Source organism: Amblyomma maculatum, chromosome 10 (assembly GCF_055883805.1).
Source record: "Amblyomma maculatum isolate TAMU_Amacu chromosome 10, ASM5588380v1, whole genome shotgun sequence".
NCBI classification, from domain to species: Eukaryota; Metazoa; Arthropoda; class Arachnida; order Ixodida; family Ixodidae; genus Amblyomma; species Amblyomma maculatum.
This window is the reverse complement of record NC_139353.1, coordinates 93588809-93607295: the sequence shown is the minus strand read 5'-3', so window position 1 is coordinate 93607295 and position 18487 is coordinate 93588809. Positions and strand designations below refer to the sequence as shown.

General features: G+C 47.0%; 1 protein-coding gene across 2 annotated transcripts in view; it reads left to right on the top strand.

Moving 5' to 3' along the window:
- LOC146177035 (uncharacterized) overlaps positions 1–18487 on the top strand; it is a 60577-nt gene that overhangs the window by 25590 nt on the left and 16500 nt on the right. Inside the window, exons 5-6 of one of the 2 annotated variants that reach the window (XM_084583066.1) lie at positions 3657–3755; positions 4044–4307. In XM_084583066.1, coding sequence (XP_084439192.1) covers positions 3657–3755; positions 4044–4292 — 348 coding nt within the window. In that variant the 3' untranslated portion in view covers positions 4293–4307. Of the gene's footprint in view, positions 1–3656; positions 3756–4043; positions 4308–18487 lie in introns of those variants that run through there. The other variant, XM_084583065.1, reaches the window with a different exon arrangement.

Here is an 18487-nt window from a genome sequence, read left to right as displayed (position 1 = left end):
AGACAGTACTCATGTTCTATATTCAGTCCGATTGCGCGCTCATTGTAGGCTACCGCGATGACAGCAACCAGTGTTCCCTTACTACCACTACCTCAATTGGCAACAATGAACAAAGAACCAAGCTACTCAGTCTGAATGAGTGCTTCATCTAACTTTCACGGCCACACGAAACCGGTTGTTTGCGACAACAATGCCCGCTTGCATCTGTGTCATGCCGCCAAAACAAGACTTCGGCCCAAAAACGATCTCCACAGTATTGCTGGCACCATATTTAGCCTGAAAATGTGCACTTCCTATTGGGCCCCGGCGGGGTGGCGCAGTGGTTACGGCGCTCGGCTACTGTTCCCAAGGATGCGGGATCGAATCCCGGCCTCGGCGGCCACTTTTCGGTGGAGGCGAAAAGCAAGGCGCCCGTGTGCTGTGCGTTGTCAGTGCACGTTAAAGAACCCCAGGTGGTCGAAATTTCCGGAGTCCTCCACTACGGCGTCTCTCATAGCCTGAGTCGCTTTGAGACGTTAAACCCCACAAACCAAACCAAACCAAACTTCCTATTGGACGCATGATGGTTTCCGAATGAAGTCCGAAATGTAGTGCAAGTCAGAATTATTGGAGCCCAAAAAATCGGTCGACTACTGTATTTGAAAATGTCTGATTTGATTTGCAGTTGGTTATTGCATTCTTTTGAAGATAGTTGATTTGTTATGATTTAATAATGTCTGCCTTCTATTTTGCATTTAATGTTTTTATTTTTATTTTTTAACATGCTTACTGGAAAGAGATGGCATCAGGAGACATTGTGTCTCTCAGGGAGTTTTCAGATGCACTCAGGATAAACCTGGAAGGCTCAGGGAATTTGGGAACATCAACTTGATAGATACCTTGATATCCTAGGCATAGTAGAATGTAAAAAGCAAAAAAGACAAAAGAAATTTAAAGCACTCAGACATGCACACTCACATCAATGAAAGAAAAGAAGGCATCATTTGATGCAGTGCCCACGACTTCACTCGACAGCCTATTCTATTCCCTAATGGCTTTAGGAAATAAAGACATCTTAAGCAATCGAGTTTTTCGCTAACATTAGTACACTGCATTCACGCTTTTGGTCTCTAGAGGAGCTTGTAGGTTGAAAAGGTTTATATATCGAACTATATTTCATGATCCCCTTTGAGTTCGATATATGCGGGATCAAGTGTTCTCAGAAAATTCTGAGTATCAGTTTTTCGAGTACAGATATGAATCGAACAACAAGCATATTCGATTCGTATCTGAAAGTTTGCATGTTTGCACATCCCAGCTTTAAAGACTTTGTTGCAGTTTTCTATGACATATACATGCAAGCACTTTTTCCTGGCTTTGATGCTCAAAAACTGGCTGCATATGTGTAGCTGTGCTTAAGTGTGACTGCACAACTTACTGATAAGCCGTCTAGACTGAAGTGGCATCAAAGTTATGTTTGGTCATTCTTTGCCAGGTAGCAGTAGAAGGCACAGATCTGTTTCACGCCGCATGTTGTGTTAATTTACACCTTCCCCCTCTCCCCTCAGTCTTCACTGCAGTGTGCCTTTCACGATTTTCGGCGGCCTGCGAAGGGTCCCGGATACTTCCATGGCTTCGAATCATTGGTGTAGACTACAGGCTATCGAGTGTTCATACTGTCTACTATACCTCAAAAGCAAGCTGATAATACGTCATTTTTAAAAACTCCTCGGCTCTCATGACTTGCGGTGGTCTGTGGGCTTTCATCTGAATCTGTGCACATTACAGCATGTAGCACATGTGGCACCAACAGCGGACTACCATTGGTTCACCACCGCTATTGTCTAAAGTCCAGTGAGCTTGCTTACAAGTCGCTTTTCTTGTTGTTTTGATTTGGGGCCTTTATCTCAAAGTGTGATTGTTAGACTCAAGACCCCTCTCAGTAGCCAGCCGTGTAATGTGCTGCTCTAGCTAGAGGTCAATGACACAACAGAAATGGGGACGCTCGAAATTGGGTTATCATCATCACCATCATCTGGGCTGTACCCTGCGGGGCGAAGGCCTCTCCTGTGCCAGCTGCATCCACTTTACCTCTGCGAACTTCTTAGCCTCATTTGCTCACCTAACTTTCTGCCGCCCCCCTGCTATGCTTTCCTTCCCTTGGAACGCAGTTTGTTACCCTAAGCGACCACCTGTTATCCTCTCTTCGCAATACATGTCCTGTCCATGCCTATTTCTTCTTGACTTCTTTATTCTTCATGATTGGGAACTGGAAGAGACTTTTCCCGAAGCTTTAGAGCTACTTCGAAGCCACCTGCAGCAATTGCAGAGGCCGTAAAAAACCAAGTGCAAAATTCCAGTTAGGCTGGCTTCTTTGTACAGCCCTGCCAACACAGAGCGGTGACAGCTCAAATGCTAGATGGATCGGCTTCCCCGCATTCAGAAGTGTTGCGTTAAAACTGGCGCATCACAACGAAAGCTATCGCTATTTTCACCACCTTTCACCGCAACATTCAGCATGAGCGTGGGATGCCTAACAGAAGGTTACAGCTGAGCACGTACTACTGGTTTTGTGCCGCCATTCACAGCTTGGTAGGCGCAAATGCAGTACCAGCAGCCTGGCTACCAAATTGTTTGGTTTGGTTTGGTTTATGAGGTTTAATGTCCCAAAGCAACTCAGGCTATGAGAGACGCCACTTAGAGGGCTCCAGAAATCTTTCAAACACCTGGGGTTCTTCAACGTGCACTGACACCACACAGCACACGGGCACCTGGCTTTTCGCCTGCATCGGAAAGCGGCCGTCGAGACCAGGATTCGATCCTGCATCCTTGGGCACACATTAGTCGGGTGCCCTAACCACTGCACCATCACGGTGGGGCTACTAAATGTTTCTGTTGCTGTTTCTTTCATAGTGCTCACAAAATCCTACCATGCTGCCACTAGTTGCATATGTAGCGAGACCAAGATTGTCATCCTGTCATCTGGGTGCTCACAGATTGGCGCTTGGCTATTTGATATATATCTATTTTATGGCAAACTGTGCTGAGCATATAAAATAAGAATTGCCTGCATTCGCTAAAAAAGAAAACCTTTAAGGCCAGTTTTATACTTATTTATTCATGCCGCTGGCCCAGCCAAGGAATTGCAGTTTTGAGACTTTTGATATTAGGAAAACTTTGTGCACGTAAAGTATAGCATGAAACAAATAACAAAAATTTTGAACATCAACAATTTGAGCACGTAAGAGGCAGCACGTGATAAACAAAATATAGTTACAGACAATGTAAAAGTGTACAAACTTATCACTTGCAGTGAAAAACAAAGTGCATGGTAGAAAGTATACATAACATTATTTGAGAGCAGTTTCCATTAATTATGCCCATTAATTTGCAATAGTTGCACTTGTTGTAACGAGCTGTGGCTGAAGTTACTGACTTGTCAAGCCGCGCTTAATGCAGTACAGTATCATTGCATGCTTTTTTGTCAGAAACCTTTCCCGTGTTCTCAGGGAACACGATTGACACTTAGCAACACTTTGTCATCTTGGACTGTTGTTTTTAATGTTGTTCTTTTTTTCTTTTTTTACACCCTGATTGAAAGACGGAGCCAAAAGGCTTCCCCGTTTCTGTCTGTGTTGGTGGAATTGTGTCACTTGCGATTCCCCTCTACGATCTAGGTCCCGTTCTCCCTCTCCATTGGCCTGTGGGATGGACGCACCGGGAGCAGGAGCTTCGACTGCTTCGGGCAGCTCAACCCTCCCGGCAGAATTCTCAAGGTGAGACTCCTGCGGTGATTCAGAAGGTGTATCTGTTTACCGAGTTGTGGTCTTGTACAACTTGTCAAAGCAAGACCCTGTGTAGTAGTTGATGAATTTATATTAGACTGAACTTTGTTACTACAACATTGAACTTTAGAGGATTCGAATAAAAGTGAAGAAATCACACGCGGACAAAAACTCTTTAACGGTAACAAAAATACTGGATATATTCAGCAAAGTTTACACGCGTCTTTCTCTGACGAAGGGTGCGTTCCACACTGTCTCGTCCCCTCTTCTCTCCGCCAGTCGTTCCCAGCAGCACTCGCACCCCGCACGTGCGCACAGCCTCCTCGTCGCTGGCCCAGGCCCCTCCTTCTCTGCGGGGTGCCACGCCGACCCTTGTTTCCAATCGCGCGTTCCCCTGTCGTTCCAGGAAAGTGGACCATGCCTATACCTAGGAACGCGCTGACTTTTGCTGGCTGCTCTTTCGGGAGCAAGAGCTCGGTATTTCTTCTCTTTCTTTATAAATTCTTTACATCCTCCCCCCCAAAATGAGTGCAACTCATTTTATGCGCGTCTCCAAGGGATAGAGGAGCTGAACCGGTCGTCTTATGATGGCCCCGGATGGCATCTTAACTGTGCACGAACGCACATGTCCATCTCGCCCCTTAAAGACCTCTACCATGCGAGCAGTCTGCCACATATACTTCGGCGCCTTTTCTTGATGCACGATAACCAAGTCGTCTACTGTGATCGCACTCGCAGGGCTGGAAGCGGACAAGTGGACGGAGCGTAACTGAAGCAGGTACTCCTTCAGCCATCGCTTCCAAAACGAGTCCATGGCCGTTTGTCGGTATTTACACCTTCGACCTAAGTCGGTTGCACTGGCCGAAGGAACGGACGCTGCTTTCGCTTCGGGCAAGGCGATCAACCGTTTCCCAGTGAGCAGATAGGAAGGCGTGAGAACCGATGTTTCTTCTGGTGCTGAGGAGACGTAGGCTAGTGGCCGAGAATCGTAGCCTCGACGTCTGCAAGCACTACGCACTTCAACGCAGCTCCGCTAGTTAATGAGCTGATCACACTGGCCAGGGATATTGCCATCTTGTCAGCTGCGTTCCATTTTATTCCCAGGATCTTCTGTTCACCGTTCGAAGATGTAGTTTCGTCGTCCCCAAACGCCGCGCGGACTGCATCAGAATTCGAGGACCATTTTCTTAAGCGTATGCCGGCGTCGCTCATTATGCCGATGGCTTCAGTGGCCATTTTCAACGCCTCATTTACTGTAGCCGCCCCCGTCACCAGGTCGTCCACGTAAAAGGAGTCCTTCATGAGGCTCGCCGTTTTCGAAACTTCCTTTGTCGTGCATTCAAGGTGGTGGAGGAGGGTAGCTGTCAGCAAATACGGGCTGGCTGTCGTACCGAACGGTACCCGAGTCATTCTCCATTCTTCGATATCCGGCAATGCTGACGGGTCAAGCGGCAGGCTACTGTACCAGAAGAACCGCAGGGCGTCTCCATCCTCAGGCCGCACGCTTCTCTGCAGAAATGCTTTCTCGATGTCTGCTACGAGAGCGACCTTGTGTAGGCGGAACCACAAGAGAATCTGTACCAAATCACTGACGAGGTTAGGTCCTTTTTTCAAGTGGTCATTGAGTGACCGTTTCTTCGGAGCGTGTGATGATGCGTCGAACACGACACGCAGCTTCGTTGTAGTTGCCTCACTACGTACGACTGGCTGACGTGGCATGTAATAAACTTTCCCAGACGCTACTTCTTTGGTCACCCGCTCCGCATGCCCTGCCTCGAAATAACTCCTGATGGCGTCGTCGTATTGCTGAGCGAGTTCTGGATTGCGGCATAGTCGCTTTGTCAGGTTGTCGAGTCGCCGAATTGCCGTATTTCTGTTGTCGTTGAGTTCTTTGGATGCGTCTTTTCATGGCAAGGCAACTTCATAGCGCAGACATTTCTTTTCCAACATTACCTTGCTCAGTGCTCTTTCGTCGTGTGTCTCTGGGGAATCTTTTATGCCGATGGCGTCTAGTTCCCGGAAATTCTCCAGCGTAGTGTGGACCTTGTCTGCAGTTTCCAAGCCTATTCTTAGTTTGCAAACATTGTTTGCGATTGCAAGGCTTGAAGTCACACTGAACGGTCCCTGAATCGTCCAACCAAACTTTGTATTCACCGCTGCTAATCCTTCATTTTCGTTGCATCTTTGCACCTCTCCCGTTTGAAATTTCCAAAGGTGGTCGGCTCCAATTAGTAATCCAATACCTGGCACTGAAGACATGCCCGGATGGATCGGTCTGTCTGCGAGCAGTGCTCCTTGAACTTCCATCTTTTGCACAAAACTGTGATCTGTGGGCACCTGCTTGACGTCCTTGCATATGAAGGGCACCTCAATAGCCTCTATTGCTATTTCGTGATCTCCGTATTGGCTTCGGAGGCGAACTTCTACCAGCCGGCAGCTTTGGACTTGCGCGGCCGCAGCACCAAAGGTGTTTAGGCGGAAGTCGGCCTTTCCTAAAACCTTCAAATCAAGTGTTTTTGAGATATCTGCTCGAATGAACGTTTTTTGACTTCCACCGTCCATTACACCCCGGATGTAGCCGTATTTGGTGCTCCCCAATGCAAAGGTGCGGAAAGTCTGCAGTGCCGTCTCTTGCGTTTCTTCTGTTTTGGCATCTGCATGCACATTAGTGGCGGTGATCTCTGTTGGTACGTCAGTTTTGATCGCTGCCCAATTGGGGTTACACATTGAGGTAGCGTGCCTTTTCTCGCAATTCCCGCATTTTATCTTTTGTCTGCAGTCTTTTGCTCGGTGTCCCCACCTTGTGCATCGAAAGCACCTTTTCGTCCTGGCAAGTTTTTCGACTTTTTCTTTGTTCGTCAGTGCAGCCGCACAGATCTCTGTGTCGTGCCTGTTCGAATTGCAGAATGCGCATTTTTCTGCCTTCTCTGATTGTGCATAAAGAACAGCGGCACTCGGAGTCGGCTGCCTGGCGCGTTTGCCGAGGTTTTCCTTGTAAGAAGGCGTCTCAAAGGCGGGACCTTGCCTACATCGCTCTCGACTTTCTGTTTCTACCAGCAGAAAATGTAGTACCTCCTCTAGCCTTCTCTCTGATCTGTCTGCTGCCTGCGTCGAGGCGGAGGACTGCTGCGCTGGTGACGCGGGACTACTATCGGGCGGCGACAATACATCTGTCTTGGTCGCTCGGCTTGCCAGGCGGTGAAACTCCACCACCATGTCTCGCGGCAGCGCCGTTAGAATAATGTCGCAAAGCATGGCGCAATAGGCATTCTTGGTCACTCCGAGAGCCGCTAGCCCGCAAATGTGGGCTTGAACATGATCGTAGAGCCGGCGGAGTCCTCTGACATCTCCTGATGACGACACTGGCGGTAGCGTCCTTAATTCGGCAAGGTGTTCTTGTTCGATTAGCCCCTTGTCTCCGAAACGGCGCTGCAGTATCTGTATAGCGTCTTCATAGCAGGCCTCAGTCGCTTGTAACCCTTTAACTGCCGACGCGGCAGGCCCAGTGAGGAGGCTCTTTAAGTAATGAAATTTCTCCGCTTTGGACAGGGCCTGATTATCATGCACCGCTTCGCGGAAACATTCCCAAAACGATTGCCAGTTGGCAAGCTCACCATTGAAAGACTGGAGCTGCAGCTTCGGAAGCCTGATTGCAGTGAGTCTGGGCGTCGGCACGGACGTTTGCGTCGATTCGGCATTCTGTTCAGACGCAGTCTGTTGTGAAGCTGCGATTCGAGCCCTCAGTTGGCCGATGAGGTTTATGGCCCGGTCGTCGTATTCGACGCTTTCTGTAAACTCGGTCTCGAACGCTTCCTCCGGTAGATAGTTCTCCAACTCGTCGTTGATCTTCTGCAGCTCATCATTGCTGACTTCCAGCCTGTGAAGCAGAGCTGTCAACTGTTGGACGTTGGCTGTCGGCAGTGCTGTTGTGGCCTCGTTGATGATAATCGTGTTCTGCCCTCGTCGACTTCGCCTCTTCGCTTTGAGCTTTTCCATTTTGGTCCGTCGCGGTCTTTTCGGATTTCGCCACTATCTTCTCATCCCGGGTTTCGGCACCATGTAGTAGTTGATGAATTTATATTAGACTGAACTTTGTTACTACAACTTTGAACTTTAGGGGATTCGAATAAAAGTGAAGAAATCACACGCGGACAAAAACTCTTTAACGGTAACAAAAATACTGGATATATTCAGCAAAGTTTACACGCGTCTTTCTCCGACGAAGGGTGCGTTCCACACTGTCTCGTCCCCTCTTCTCTCCGCCAGTCGTTCCCAGCAGCACTCGCACCCCGCACGTGCGCACAGCCTCCTCGTCGCCGGCCCAGGCCCCTCCTTCTCCTCAGCAGGGTGCCACGCCGACCCTTGTTCCCAATCGCGCGTTCCCCGGTCGTTCCGGGAAAGTGGACCATGCCTATACCTAGGAACGCGCTGACTTTTGCTGGCTGCTCTTTCGGGAGCAAGAGCTCGGTATTTCTTCTCTTTCTTTATAAATTCTTTACACCCTGTGCACGCAGAAATAAACATCTTCATACATTGTTATGAATGCGCCTAGGTAGTCTTGTGATAAATTTCAAATTATATTGGAGTTTCTTTCAAATATGTTCAAGGTGTCTTTTAATATTTTTCCGAATATCTTTTATTACATGGCTCTAAGAGAGATTGAATTTTTTGTAAAGCAGTGTATGTTATGCATTGACAATTTTCTGTGTCCTTGTAATTAGTTGTTACTTATACATGTGTAGTGTGCTTGACCTGATTAGATACGTTGGCATTGCTTGTTTTTATTTTATTTGTGTTTCCACTCCTGTAATGGCCCTCACTTAGGGCTGGCAGCAACAATAAAGAAAGGAAGAGCGAGAGAGAGAGAAAGAAAGAAATAAAGATGATTGTTTTTTAAATGCAGTGTTGGAGCTGCTTTAGGAAGGCTGCTTTAAGCAGTACATCGTGTTACATGAAGCTGTGAAATCAAGATTTTTTTTAAATTGAAGCTAACACTTCTCTACACATCAACACCACACTCTCGGAGAAGGCATGGATACGGAACTGTTTTGAATTTCAAATATTTTTGTGTATGGTGCCTGCTGCACATTTTGATTTCGGCTGCGCCGCCTGCTTCCCCTTTGAGGTAACAAACAAATATCCAGAAATTGCACAGTTTCCTGCACCTCTGACCTCACGGTCGAGACCTGCAGCTCATCCAAATGGCCCTTGGTATCCTGACATGCACATTCTTGCACTTTTCAGATGAAATGAGCCTTCCTTTTCTTCGCATGGCTGATTACCAGCTTATGACAACGTTGCACGCACGGCAGTATTCCGCCTGCAACAAAAAAAATAATATGAATGTTTTCAGCCATTGAAAGCTAGTATGCGTTTGAAAGCAGCAAAGCAGCAGTGTGTATGTGACGAACGCTTTCATGTGGTGTAATTTCCGTCTGTTTGAAATCGAGTATCTTAGGATACGGGATAAGGAAGAGCTTTAGAACAGGTACAAATTCCTTAAAGCCAAGCCTTAGCATATGCACTCTCGTAGAGTGTTGCCTCGTATGCTCACCACAGTGTAGCGATGGAGCAGCGACAGTAAAACTCGTGCCATGGGTAAGCATGAGAAAGAGCACTAGAGAAATTTTTTCAGAGTTTCTGAAGCTGAAGCTGTCTCTGGCACTGTTGCAGCAGCATGGCTGCTGAGGGCTCGGCTCATTCATACACTTTCTCATAATCTATAAATTCTGTGTGCCGGGCTTGCTTACACTCTGAACTTTTCTCTGTTACCCCATTGGTGATGTAAGTATGGTATGTCATCGAGTACGCTTTCAAAACGTTGCCTTAGTTCATTCAAGTTTATGTTCTTGATTCCGTTAGTGATTGTCTTATGAAATACTTTTTGAGCAATGTACAGTGAGCTTACTTTTTGAAGTCCCAGAAGTCCTTTTTCCTTATGGAAGGAGATTGTGTTAAAATTTTTTCGAAGTTCTGCCCTTCTTTTGTCAGAGGACATCGGAAGCAGAACACATCGGTCAGTGTTGGCTGAAATACCCTTGGATTTTGTTCAGGCGTTTTGTTCCTAAGGGGGGGAAGTGGGAATCAGACCGCGAAAATCCTAAAAAATGTTGGTTTTAGAGCATCTGCAGCTCTCATTCTATGTTGTACTAAAATATTTCATCGAAAAACAAATTCTGAGTGTTGAAAATAAATATATACACAGTGTAATGTATATATGCAATGTATTTTAGTTCGGAACTTTCAGGCTGGTTTTCTCAAAGGTTGCTACTTTCTAAGAAAATTGAAAATTTTTATTGAGAACAAACATTTTATATATTGTCAGCTTCTGTATACTATACCGGCGTGCGCTGAACTCAAAATTTGGCAGAATGCGGCAGTTTTCTGTGCGTTATTGTTACCACCATGGTCTTCAAAATTGTAGTGCAGTGAATGCAGAAATGGAGGAGTACTGGAGAACTGTTCAAGCTAGGAGTATTAGATGTTTGTTTCAGGTAGGCAAAAGCTGGAGGAAAAAATTATGCCCGATTTGCATAGTTAATCATATGCGAAGTAGGTCTTTAGCGCTGCTCATCCCTGCTATACCTTTCCATCGCTTGCAGTCGCGCAGCCCATTGTTCTGGAGTTTCCACCGCACGTTTGTTCCTCTTCCCTTCGGCATTCATTTTACGACGACGCTCAGTGTCTTGAGCAGTTTCCTGAGCACGCTCTGCATGTTTCCTTTTTCTTTGTGCTTCTAGATTTTTGCACTTTTTAGCTGCAATATCAGAATCAGTAGACTCACGATCCCGCTGCCTTCGTAACCATTGTACTTCAGCATGTCGAGCACGGCGAACCTGCGCAGCAGTGCCAGCAGGCCTGGCTTTATCCATTGCGATGCGAACCAAACGTGCGGCGCAAACGCGTCCTAAGCTTTTCATACACCATCTTCAGAAATGAGCGAAGACAGGTACAATGTACTCCTTTACAATGCACTACTCTGAGGGCAAAAGGTCTGGGGTGGGACCATAGGGGAGAGAAAAAGAGTGGGAAAGGCGCTTGAAGGCGAGCGTCAGTTAAGGAGCGGAGGTGAGCTCAAGCTCCTTCACGACACGGTGAGTAGCTCGGAGCCAAGCTCCAGGGAGCACCGCACGTGAACATCTGCCATCCGTGAAAGCTGAGGAGTTACTGATGCGAGGGGAGAGAGGACGAAGTTGAGGACACGCGAGTGACACATGATTGCTCACTCCGGAGTAACACACGCTTGTGCAATGCCTCCCATTGACGGCCGCCACGTCCGCAAATGACAAACCCCTCTCTCACCGTCTTACTCTCTCTTGCTGGGTGCATCTATGCGGCCACTCAGTCCCCTCAGCGTTAAGTTGCGTTATGCGGGTGTCGCCACTTTCTTTTCCTCCTCTTCAAGTTCATGGAGAGACGGATGGACGGAGAGAGAGAGAGCCGCTTCTGCTGCAGCTGTGTGACCGCTCCGCCTCCTCAATGCTGAGCTGCGCGACGTGCGCATCGCCACCTTTTCTTTCCACAGTTCAAGTTGACGAAAAGAGAGAGAGAGAGCGGCTTCAAACAGACATCGGAGAAATCTGTGATTGCGGCTAGTAGTGCTACACATTAAAGAACGCTGCATGGTATAGTTAAGGGCCTGTCACACTAGCACGACACGACGCCGATTCAGTCTGCCAACTCCATGCCTTCCTGGTGTATGCATCAGGGGCATAGCCAGAGGGGGGAGGGGGCTTAAGGGGCTTCAGCCCCTCCCCCACTCCCTGAAATGTTTTCGTGCTGCCATGCACCGCCGACCAAACCAACCACCGGCGCTCGAAACCATTCTGGGTTTTATCTACAATATCTTTTTCCGGTTCGAAAAGGCATTTCAGCACAAATATTACGAACTTGGGCTACATTTTGTAGCAACGTCCATGCAGATGGAGTCACATAACCCCTTCCGAGCACAAAGTTTCAAGGGCATTTAGTTGGCAAGCGGGCTTGTCGCGTTAACTCGCGGCGGCCGCAGAGGTGGAGGTGGACGAAACAAGACAGCGTCGAAGCCAGGTTTCCATTTCCATTCAGTATTTCAAAGGTGATATTTCCCTCGCCTTCGACTCCCCGCTTGTTCAAAATCCCTGTGTCTCTTATAGTGCTTTTTTTTTCTCGTTCCTTCTGCTGGCCCTCACCATGCTGTAGCAGCTCTTTATGGTACTCCCTCGCCGTTGTCCCCATACACTATGCTCTCTCCGTGGTTGCGCTTTTTGTTTGTGGCAGTTTTTTTTCGTTTTTTATCTTGTTCCTACGTGCCAAAGAGAAGGAGCCGAACGCTGGCCCAGGAGCATTTTGGATTTTTTATTGCACCTCGTTTTTTTCCCTGCGCCGCTGTGCAGACAAGACAGTTCTACGTGCAGCTCAGTTTCAGTTCTCCAAGGTACGCGCAGATTCTCCAACAGTTGAAAGCAGAAACAGACCTTGCGAACGCCGGTAAACGACCGCGACCAAAGGCATCGAAGTGGCGCCGATGCCGGTGGAGTGACCCTTTACCTCCTGATGAGGCGATCAAGCCCCCCCCTCCCCTTTTTCGGGATGGAGACAGAGACGAGCTGTCCTTTCAGACCTTAATCCCCCTTGGCGCCCACGGCGACGACAACTGGAATCTGATCTTTTGTTAAACGGTTCGGAGGCGCATCGCCTTGCGGGACAGAAAACAACCGCCGTAAATGTACGGCAAAAACCCTCTAAAGATTAAAGGACTTTTCTGTAATTGTACCATTGGCAATACCACCAATGCAAGATAACCAACAAAAAGGAGCAGAAAATCTCCTGGTCACTTTTGCACAGGACATGGATGCGAAGGCTGCTTTGGGAGAACTGCGGCTATGGTGGATAAAGTGGGCGAACAAAACAGTTAGCCAGCTTCTCAGCACAGGAACAGATGCCCTTTCTCACTGCGACAGCAGCTTCTACCTAAATGTGTACAAGCTGCTGCAAATTTTAGTTACCCTTCCAGTGACCAGTGCCAGTGCTCAGAGACCATTTTCGAGTATGAGATTGCTAAAAAACTACTTGCACTCTACAATGTGTGAAGAATGCATGGTTGGGCTGGCACTTCTATACGCCCACAGAAACATCGACATCAACGTGTCCGAAGCGATTGACCGCTTTGCTAAACTGCCCCGCCGAGTAAAGTTTGTCCTTTAGATATTGTAGCAGGAAAAATAATGCAAGTAAAAACTCGGTTCCTTCAGGTTCATAAACGCATACTTATGAAACCATATGATTGTTCATTAGCTTTAAAACTGGTCTTTTATTGTAACAGTCAGCATCATGATCAAAATTGTCCCATGAATACAAAAACTGCGATGACATAATAACCAGTTTTGACTGACCTTGCTCATCGAAAGCCCAGCCCATGCGGCGTTTTTCAACAAGCACACTCGGATAATAGGTAGTTCGAATTGTCACATCATATCAGGGTTTCGTTTGTCCTTTTCTTTCCTTTTTAGTTACCTGTCCTGCTTGGTACCCGTAATATAATGCAAATATATATGTCAGCTCACAGCTGTATACATCGCAACACACATGTGCAATACATACTGTGCATGCGATTCCTGTATATGTTTATATCTATTTTATTTGGAACATTATTCTACACTGCCTCTACCTTCATGTGCATACATTGCTATTCAAAATTGTATATATCACAAACAGCCAAATTTTATTCTTTATGTAAATACAGTCGAACCCGGCTATATCGAACCCGGATATATCGAATTTTGGTTATATCGAACTCACGAAATATCCCCTTGAAAATCCCATGTAAAAGTATAGGAAAGCCGCGTCATATATCGAACTCAATTTCACTGGTCGTTCGATATATCGAACTCCCTCCACGCAATGGAAAGTGTGCCTTCCCCAAAGACGATTGCATCACCCTTGGCCGTTTGCCGCGTGACGTTCCCTCTATGTACCGCAGCGCGGCGGCGGACGTGGCTATGGCGCCTGCGGATGTTAAAAGCGCCAGCTCTCTCTCTCTCTCTCTCTCTCCTTTTTTTTTTTTTTTTGTTGCGAGAGTCATCCTTTCCTATCGTTGGGCTGTACGCGCGGCGTAGCATAAGATATGGCGGCTGCCGACGTTAAAAAGCGGCAGGATTTTTTCTTTTTTTTTTTTTTTTGCGGGGATGTTTATTTTTTTTTTATCGTTTGTCCTTGCATGTATGAATCAGCGAAAGCACGCGGTCAGCTGCTGCGATCATGACGCCCGCCTCAAGCGCGGCGTGATAAATCGAACCAGGCTTGTGCAATCAAGTCATCACGGGCACTCTGCCAAGTTCGCTCCCCGCCGCAGCAGGAGCTATAAAAAGATAAACGCGCCCTGACGTTATCGCTGCGCAGCATCTTGGCACGCTGCCAATGAGCTGTGGATGAGATGACCGAAACGGACTGACGCGCGCCATCGACATGCAAGCGAAAATGCTCGCGATTTCCTGCCGCCGCGGCGACACAGAAACCTTGTTTTGAGCTGCCGCGGTGGCTCGAGCGGCGAGAGGAACGCAGTTCCAATAAGTTTGAAAATTTTTGCTCTGTCGCTGCCGCTCGTCGGTTGCATGTGAGTGAGCTAGCCTTAACGCTTTTTTTTTTTTTTTTCAAATTCTCGGGTGCAAAAGTGGAGGGTGGGTTCATTATGCGAGTGGGTTGATTACGCGACAAATACGGTATCGTTTTTTCGCATCGTAAGTGCCGTCACAAGCCGATTTCTGTATATCGAATTATCGATATATCGAACTATTTCGCGATCCCCTTCGAGTTCGATATATCCGGGTTCGACTGTACTGATTTGTGATGTATTTGTTTGTTAGGCTATATTTTATGTGCACTTTCCTTTGTTCTTTATCATGTGCATTTTCTGTTTTGGTCATTTGTCGGCACTGATGTGAATGTCTAATGTCTAATAAAACATTTTCTAAACACACCTGTCCTGCTTTTGTAACTTTCTTGAACTAAAGCATTACTCTTCTTTAATTTTGGGTGCATAATAATAAGAACAAAGATAGCGGAATTGATGGCATTCCAGCTGAGTTGCTTCAAAACCTCAACCATGACGCTGTTAACATTCTGCATACATTATGCCAGAAGATTTGGACAACCCTGCAGTGGCCACAGGATTGGAGGAGGTCAGTTTACATCCCCACTCCAAAGAAAGGCAGTGCCAAAGATTGTTCCAACTACCGCACAATCTCGCTTATTTCCCATGCGAGCAAGGTGATGTTGAAAATCCTCCAAGGAAGGCTGCAGCAGTATGTGGATGGGGAGCTTCTGGACGTGCAAGCTGGGTTTCGCAAGGGCAGAGGAACTAGAGACTAAATTGCCAACCTTCGCTGGATCATTGAAAAAGCAAGAGAGTTCTAGAAATCCACCTACTTCTGCTTTATTGATTATGCGAAAGTATTTGACTGCATAGATCACAGCAGATTGTGGCAAGCTCTCCAAGAGATGGGGGTTCCAATTCACCTCATCTGTCTCCTCAGGAACCTGTATGAAGGGCAAGAGGCCACAGTCAGAACTGGGCATGGTCTTACTGATTGGTTCCGATTAAGAAAGGTGTGCGACAAGGCTGCATACTGTCGCCGTGCCTATTTAACCTATATGCAGAGTGCATCATGAGGAAGGCCGGTTTGGAGGAGTCTTCAGCTGGAGTGAAGATTGCTGGAAAACATATCAACAACCTTAGATATGGGGAGGATACCGCTTTAATGGCAGAAAGTGAAGTGGAACTCAAGAGACTTCTGATGCGCGTACGAGAAGGGAATGAGAAGTTTGGGCTTAAACTGAACATTAAAAAGACAAAGATCATGGCGTCTTGCCCTATCAAGTCCTGGAGCATCAAGGGACAAGAAGTGGAAGCTGTGACAGATTTTCCCTTCTTGGGCTCCAAGATTACCCCGGAAGGAGACTGCAGCCATGAAATTAGGAGGCGCCTGCTTCTGGGAAAGAGAGCAATGGTTAGCCTTGACCGCCTAGTAAAGAGCAGAGACATTAGTCTGCCAACCAAGATCCGTATAACTCGTGCTATGGTCTTTCCAGGTTTGATGTATGGATGCGAGAGTTGGACTGTGAAAAAGGCTGACCGCCGAAGAGTTGACGCGTTTGAATTGTGGTGCTGGCGAAGACTCTTGAGAGTTCCTTGGACTGCCAGAAGATCAAATCAGTCGATATTGTCGACCATAAACCCTGACTGCTCATTGGAGGGTCAAATTCTAAAGTTAAAGCTCAGCTACTTTGGTCATCTGATGAGAAGAGAGGAGTCGCTGGAGAAAGATTTGATGTTGGGAAAGGTTGAGGGTCGCCGGAGAAGGGGTAGGCAGCGAACGCGATGGTTAGATGGCATCCTCGAGGCACTGCAGATGAAGTTATGTGATGTTAGGAAGATAGTGAGAGACCGGAAAGCGTGGCGTGACATGGTCCATAGGGTCACGAAGAGTCGGACACGACTGAATGACTGAACTGAATTGAACTGTGATAGCCACTGCACCACGAAAGCTAAGCCTAAATTTCTGCTTGAGGCGTCAACATATGGTTTCACCTGATATGTTGTCTCTTTTTATTGCTCTTTTTTGGTGGCAAAATCTCGAATGCAGCAGGGGTGACAGGAGTTTACCACTAAATTGTAGAGTGTTCAGCTTGCTGAGAGTGAACTGCTGATATTTAAAATCATGCCGTGCAGTGCAGTAGCAGGTAAAACCTTCGTCAGTTTGCACATGGCCGGCCGCGGGACTGAGCGGCTGTTGTTCATTCTGCAAGTTCTGCTTTTTTCGTGCACATAATTTTTGAAACACATTATATTCTGACGCAAAAATTTGTTCTGTGATGCGTAACGAAGCGTTGAAGTTGGCTTGCGAAGTAGTGACACATATAATTCTGCAACGACTAGATGTTAAACATACTCTAACCGAAGTGCAGAAGGATCGGACGCTCTTGGCTGGCTCAAGGAAAATAGTCGCTTCATCATTAGCACCTACTTAGTTAATTTTGCACTGTTCTGTGCACTTTGGAAGGGTGGAGTGGTAGCTCGCCTTGGTCGCGGCTCTGACGCCGCGACCATTCCGCTGCCGTTGACATCCCGGACTTATTCAGTGGTCCTAGGTTTGGCTGCTCGCGCTCACATGTAGGTCAGGATATGCATCAGTTATACTTTTTCAGTTATACGCGTTGGCCCGGCCGATAAGTTTACTTGGACGAGGACGCAGATCGGACAGGATTGTTGTTACCATTATGGAAGGAACTGAAGCTTCCACACAACCAGTCAGCAGCAACCTGCCTGCAAATCTGAGTTATAATTTTTTACTGGAGGAAGCAGAGCTGCCAGGTGCCTGACATGCTGAGTGCCTTCAAATAGTGCCGGCGAAAACGGTGTCGTTCACCTGCTTCCTTGAACATTAGTAGAACAGACAAGCTAGAGTGTGGGGAAGACGTGGTTTAATTTTTATAGCAATTGTGAATAGCTGCTTCCCGCGCAACAAATTCTTGCGCACTGACTACTGTCATTCTCAATCATGGTTCGGGCCTGCATACTTGTTTTCCGCGGGCAGAGTAGCTTTGCTCACTCTTACCTCAGCATATCACAACATGTAATACTCTATTCCCTGTTTAATCACATACTCTGACATTTGAAATCACTATACTCTTAGCACTGTAGACGCTCCCTGGGACAACTCATCATGCATACTGCTACCTGTGGCTGCAGAATCTTTAGTTCACTTCTGTGAAACTTCCGTGCCATGCCTTCATTGAGAAAAATGAGACCTTTTGTCTTTCGCACGATCTTTCCTTGTTCTGGGAGCGTACTGCTCCATGAAGTCAGCACCTTTCCCATCCTTCCAGCAATAGATCTTTGTTAGCTTCACAAGGGATAGCGCAAATTAAAATGCGTGTGCTGTTCCTTCTGCCGCTACTCACTGAACTGTTCAATGTGAACGACATGGACGAAATCTTGCTCACTGAAATGTCTAATGCGCACATGAGAATGACCACTTGCTCCTTTGCCCATTCAAATCTTGAATTATTAAGATTCCATGAGCTTATTTTTTGGGTAGCAATTGGAGCTAGCGCCAGGTTCTGTCACGTGCAACTGGATGCAAAACAATAACGGACCCTGGCAACAGCTTAAATAAACTTGAGCAACGATACAAGATTAAAAAGTTTAATGGTGATGCTCGTTATTAAGCAAAAGTACAGATAATAACACGACTATTAGCTTTTAAAATGCACAAATTTCATTGAGCGTCTGCTCGAGCAGCAGTAAGAGGAGTCATGTGATCCCACTTGCTCCCCTAGGTCAATGCTAGCATCGTTAACTCCAGTGCTCACGCTTAATATGGGCATATTCATCAAATGGATGCCCATGGCAGCACTATTCGCCAGCAGATCTTCCTCGGCATCTTGCACTTCGGGCATTTCATACTGCGTGCATGGCTCTTCTGCAATTGCAGTAAATCCTGTATGCCGAAAGCAGTTTGTAATGACGCCAAGCATCATGCAATAGGTAAATGACGGGCAGCACATCCACCTTGTACTCCTTACCCTGATCCATGCACCGCAGCATCCTCCGAAAAAGACTTCTGCAGAAACGTGGCTTTACTGCTGGGATGATACCCTGATCCATGGGCTGCAGCAATGCTGTAGTGTTCGCTGGCAGGAACTCCAACTGTATGGATTTGAGGTCCGGCACAGTTTCATGC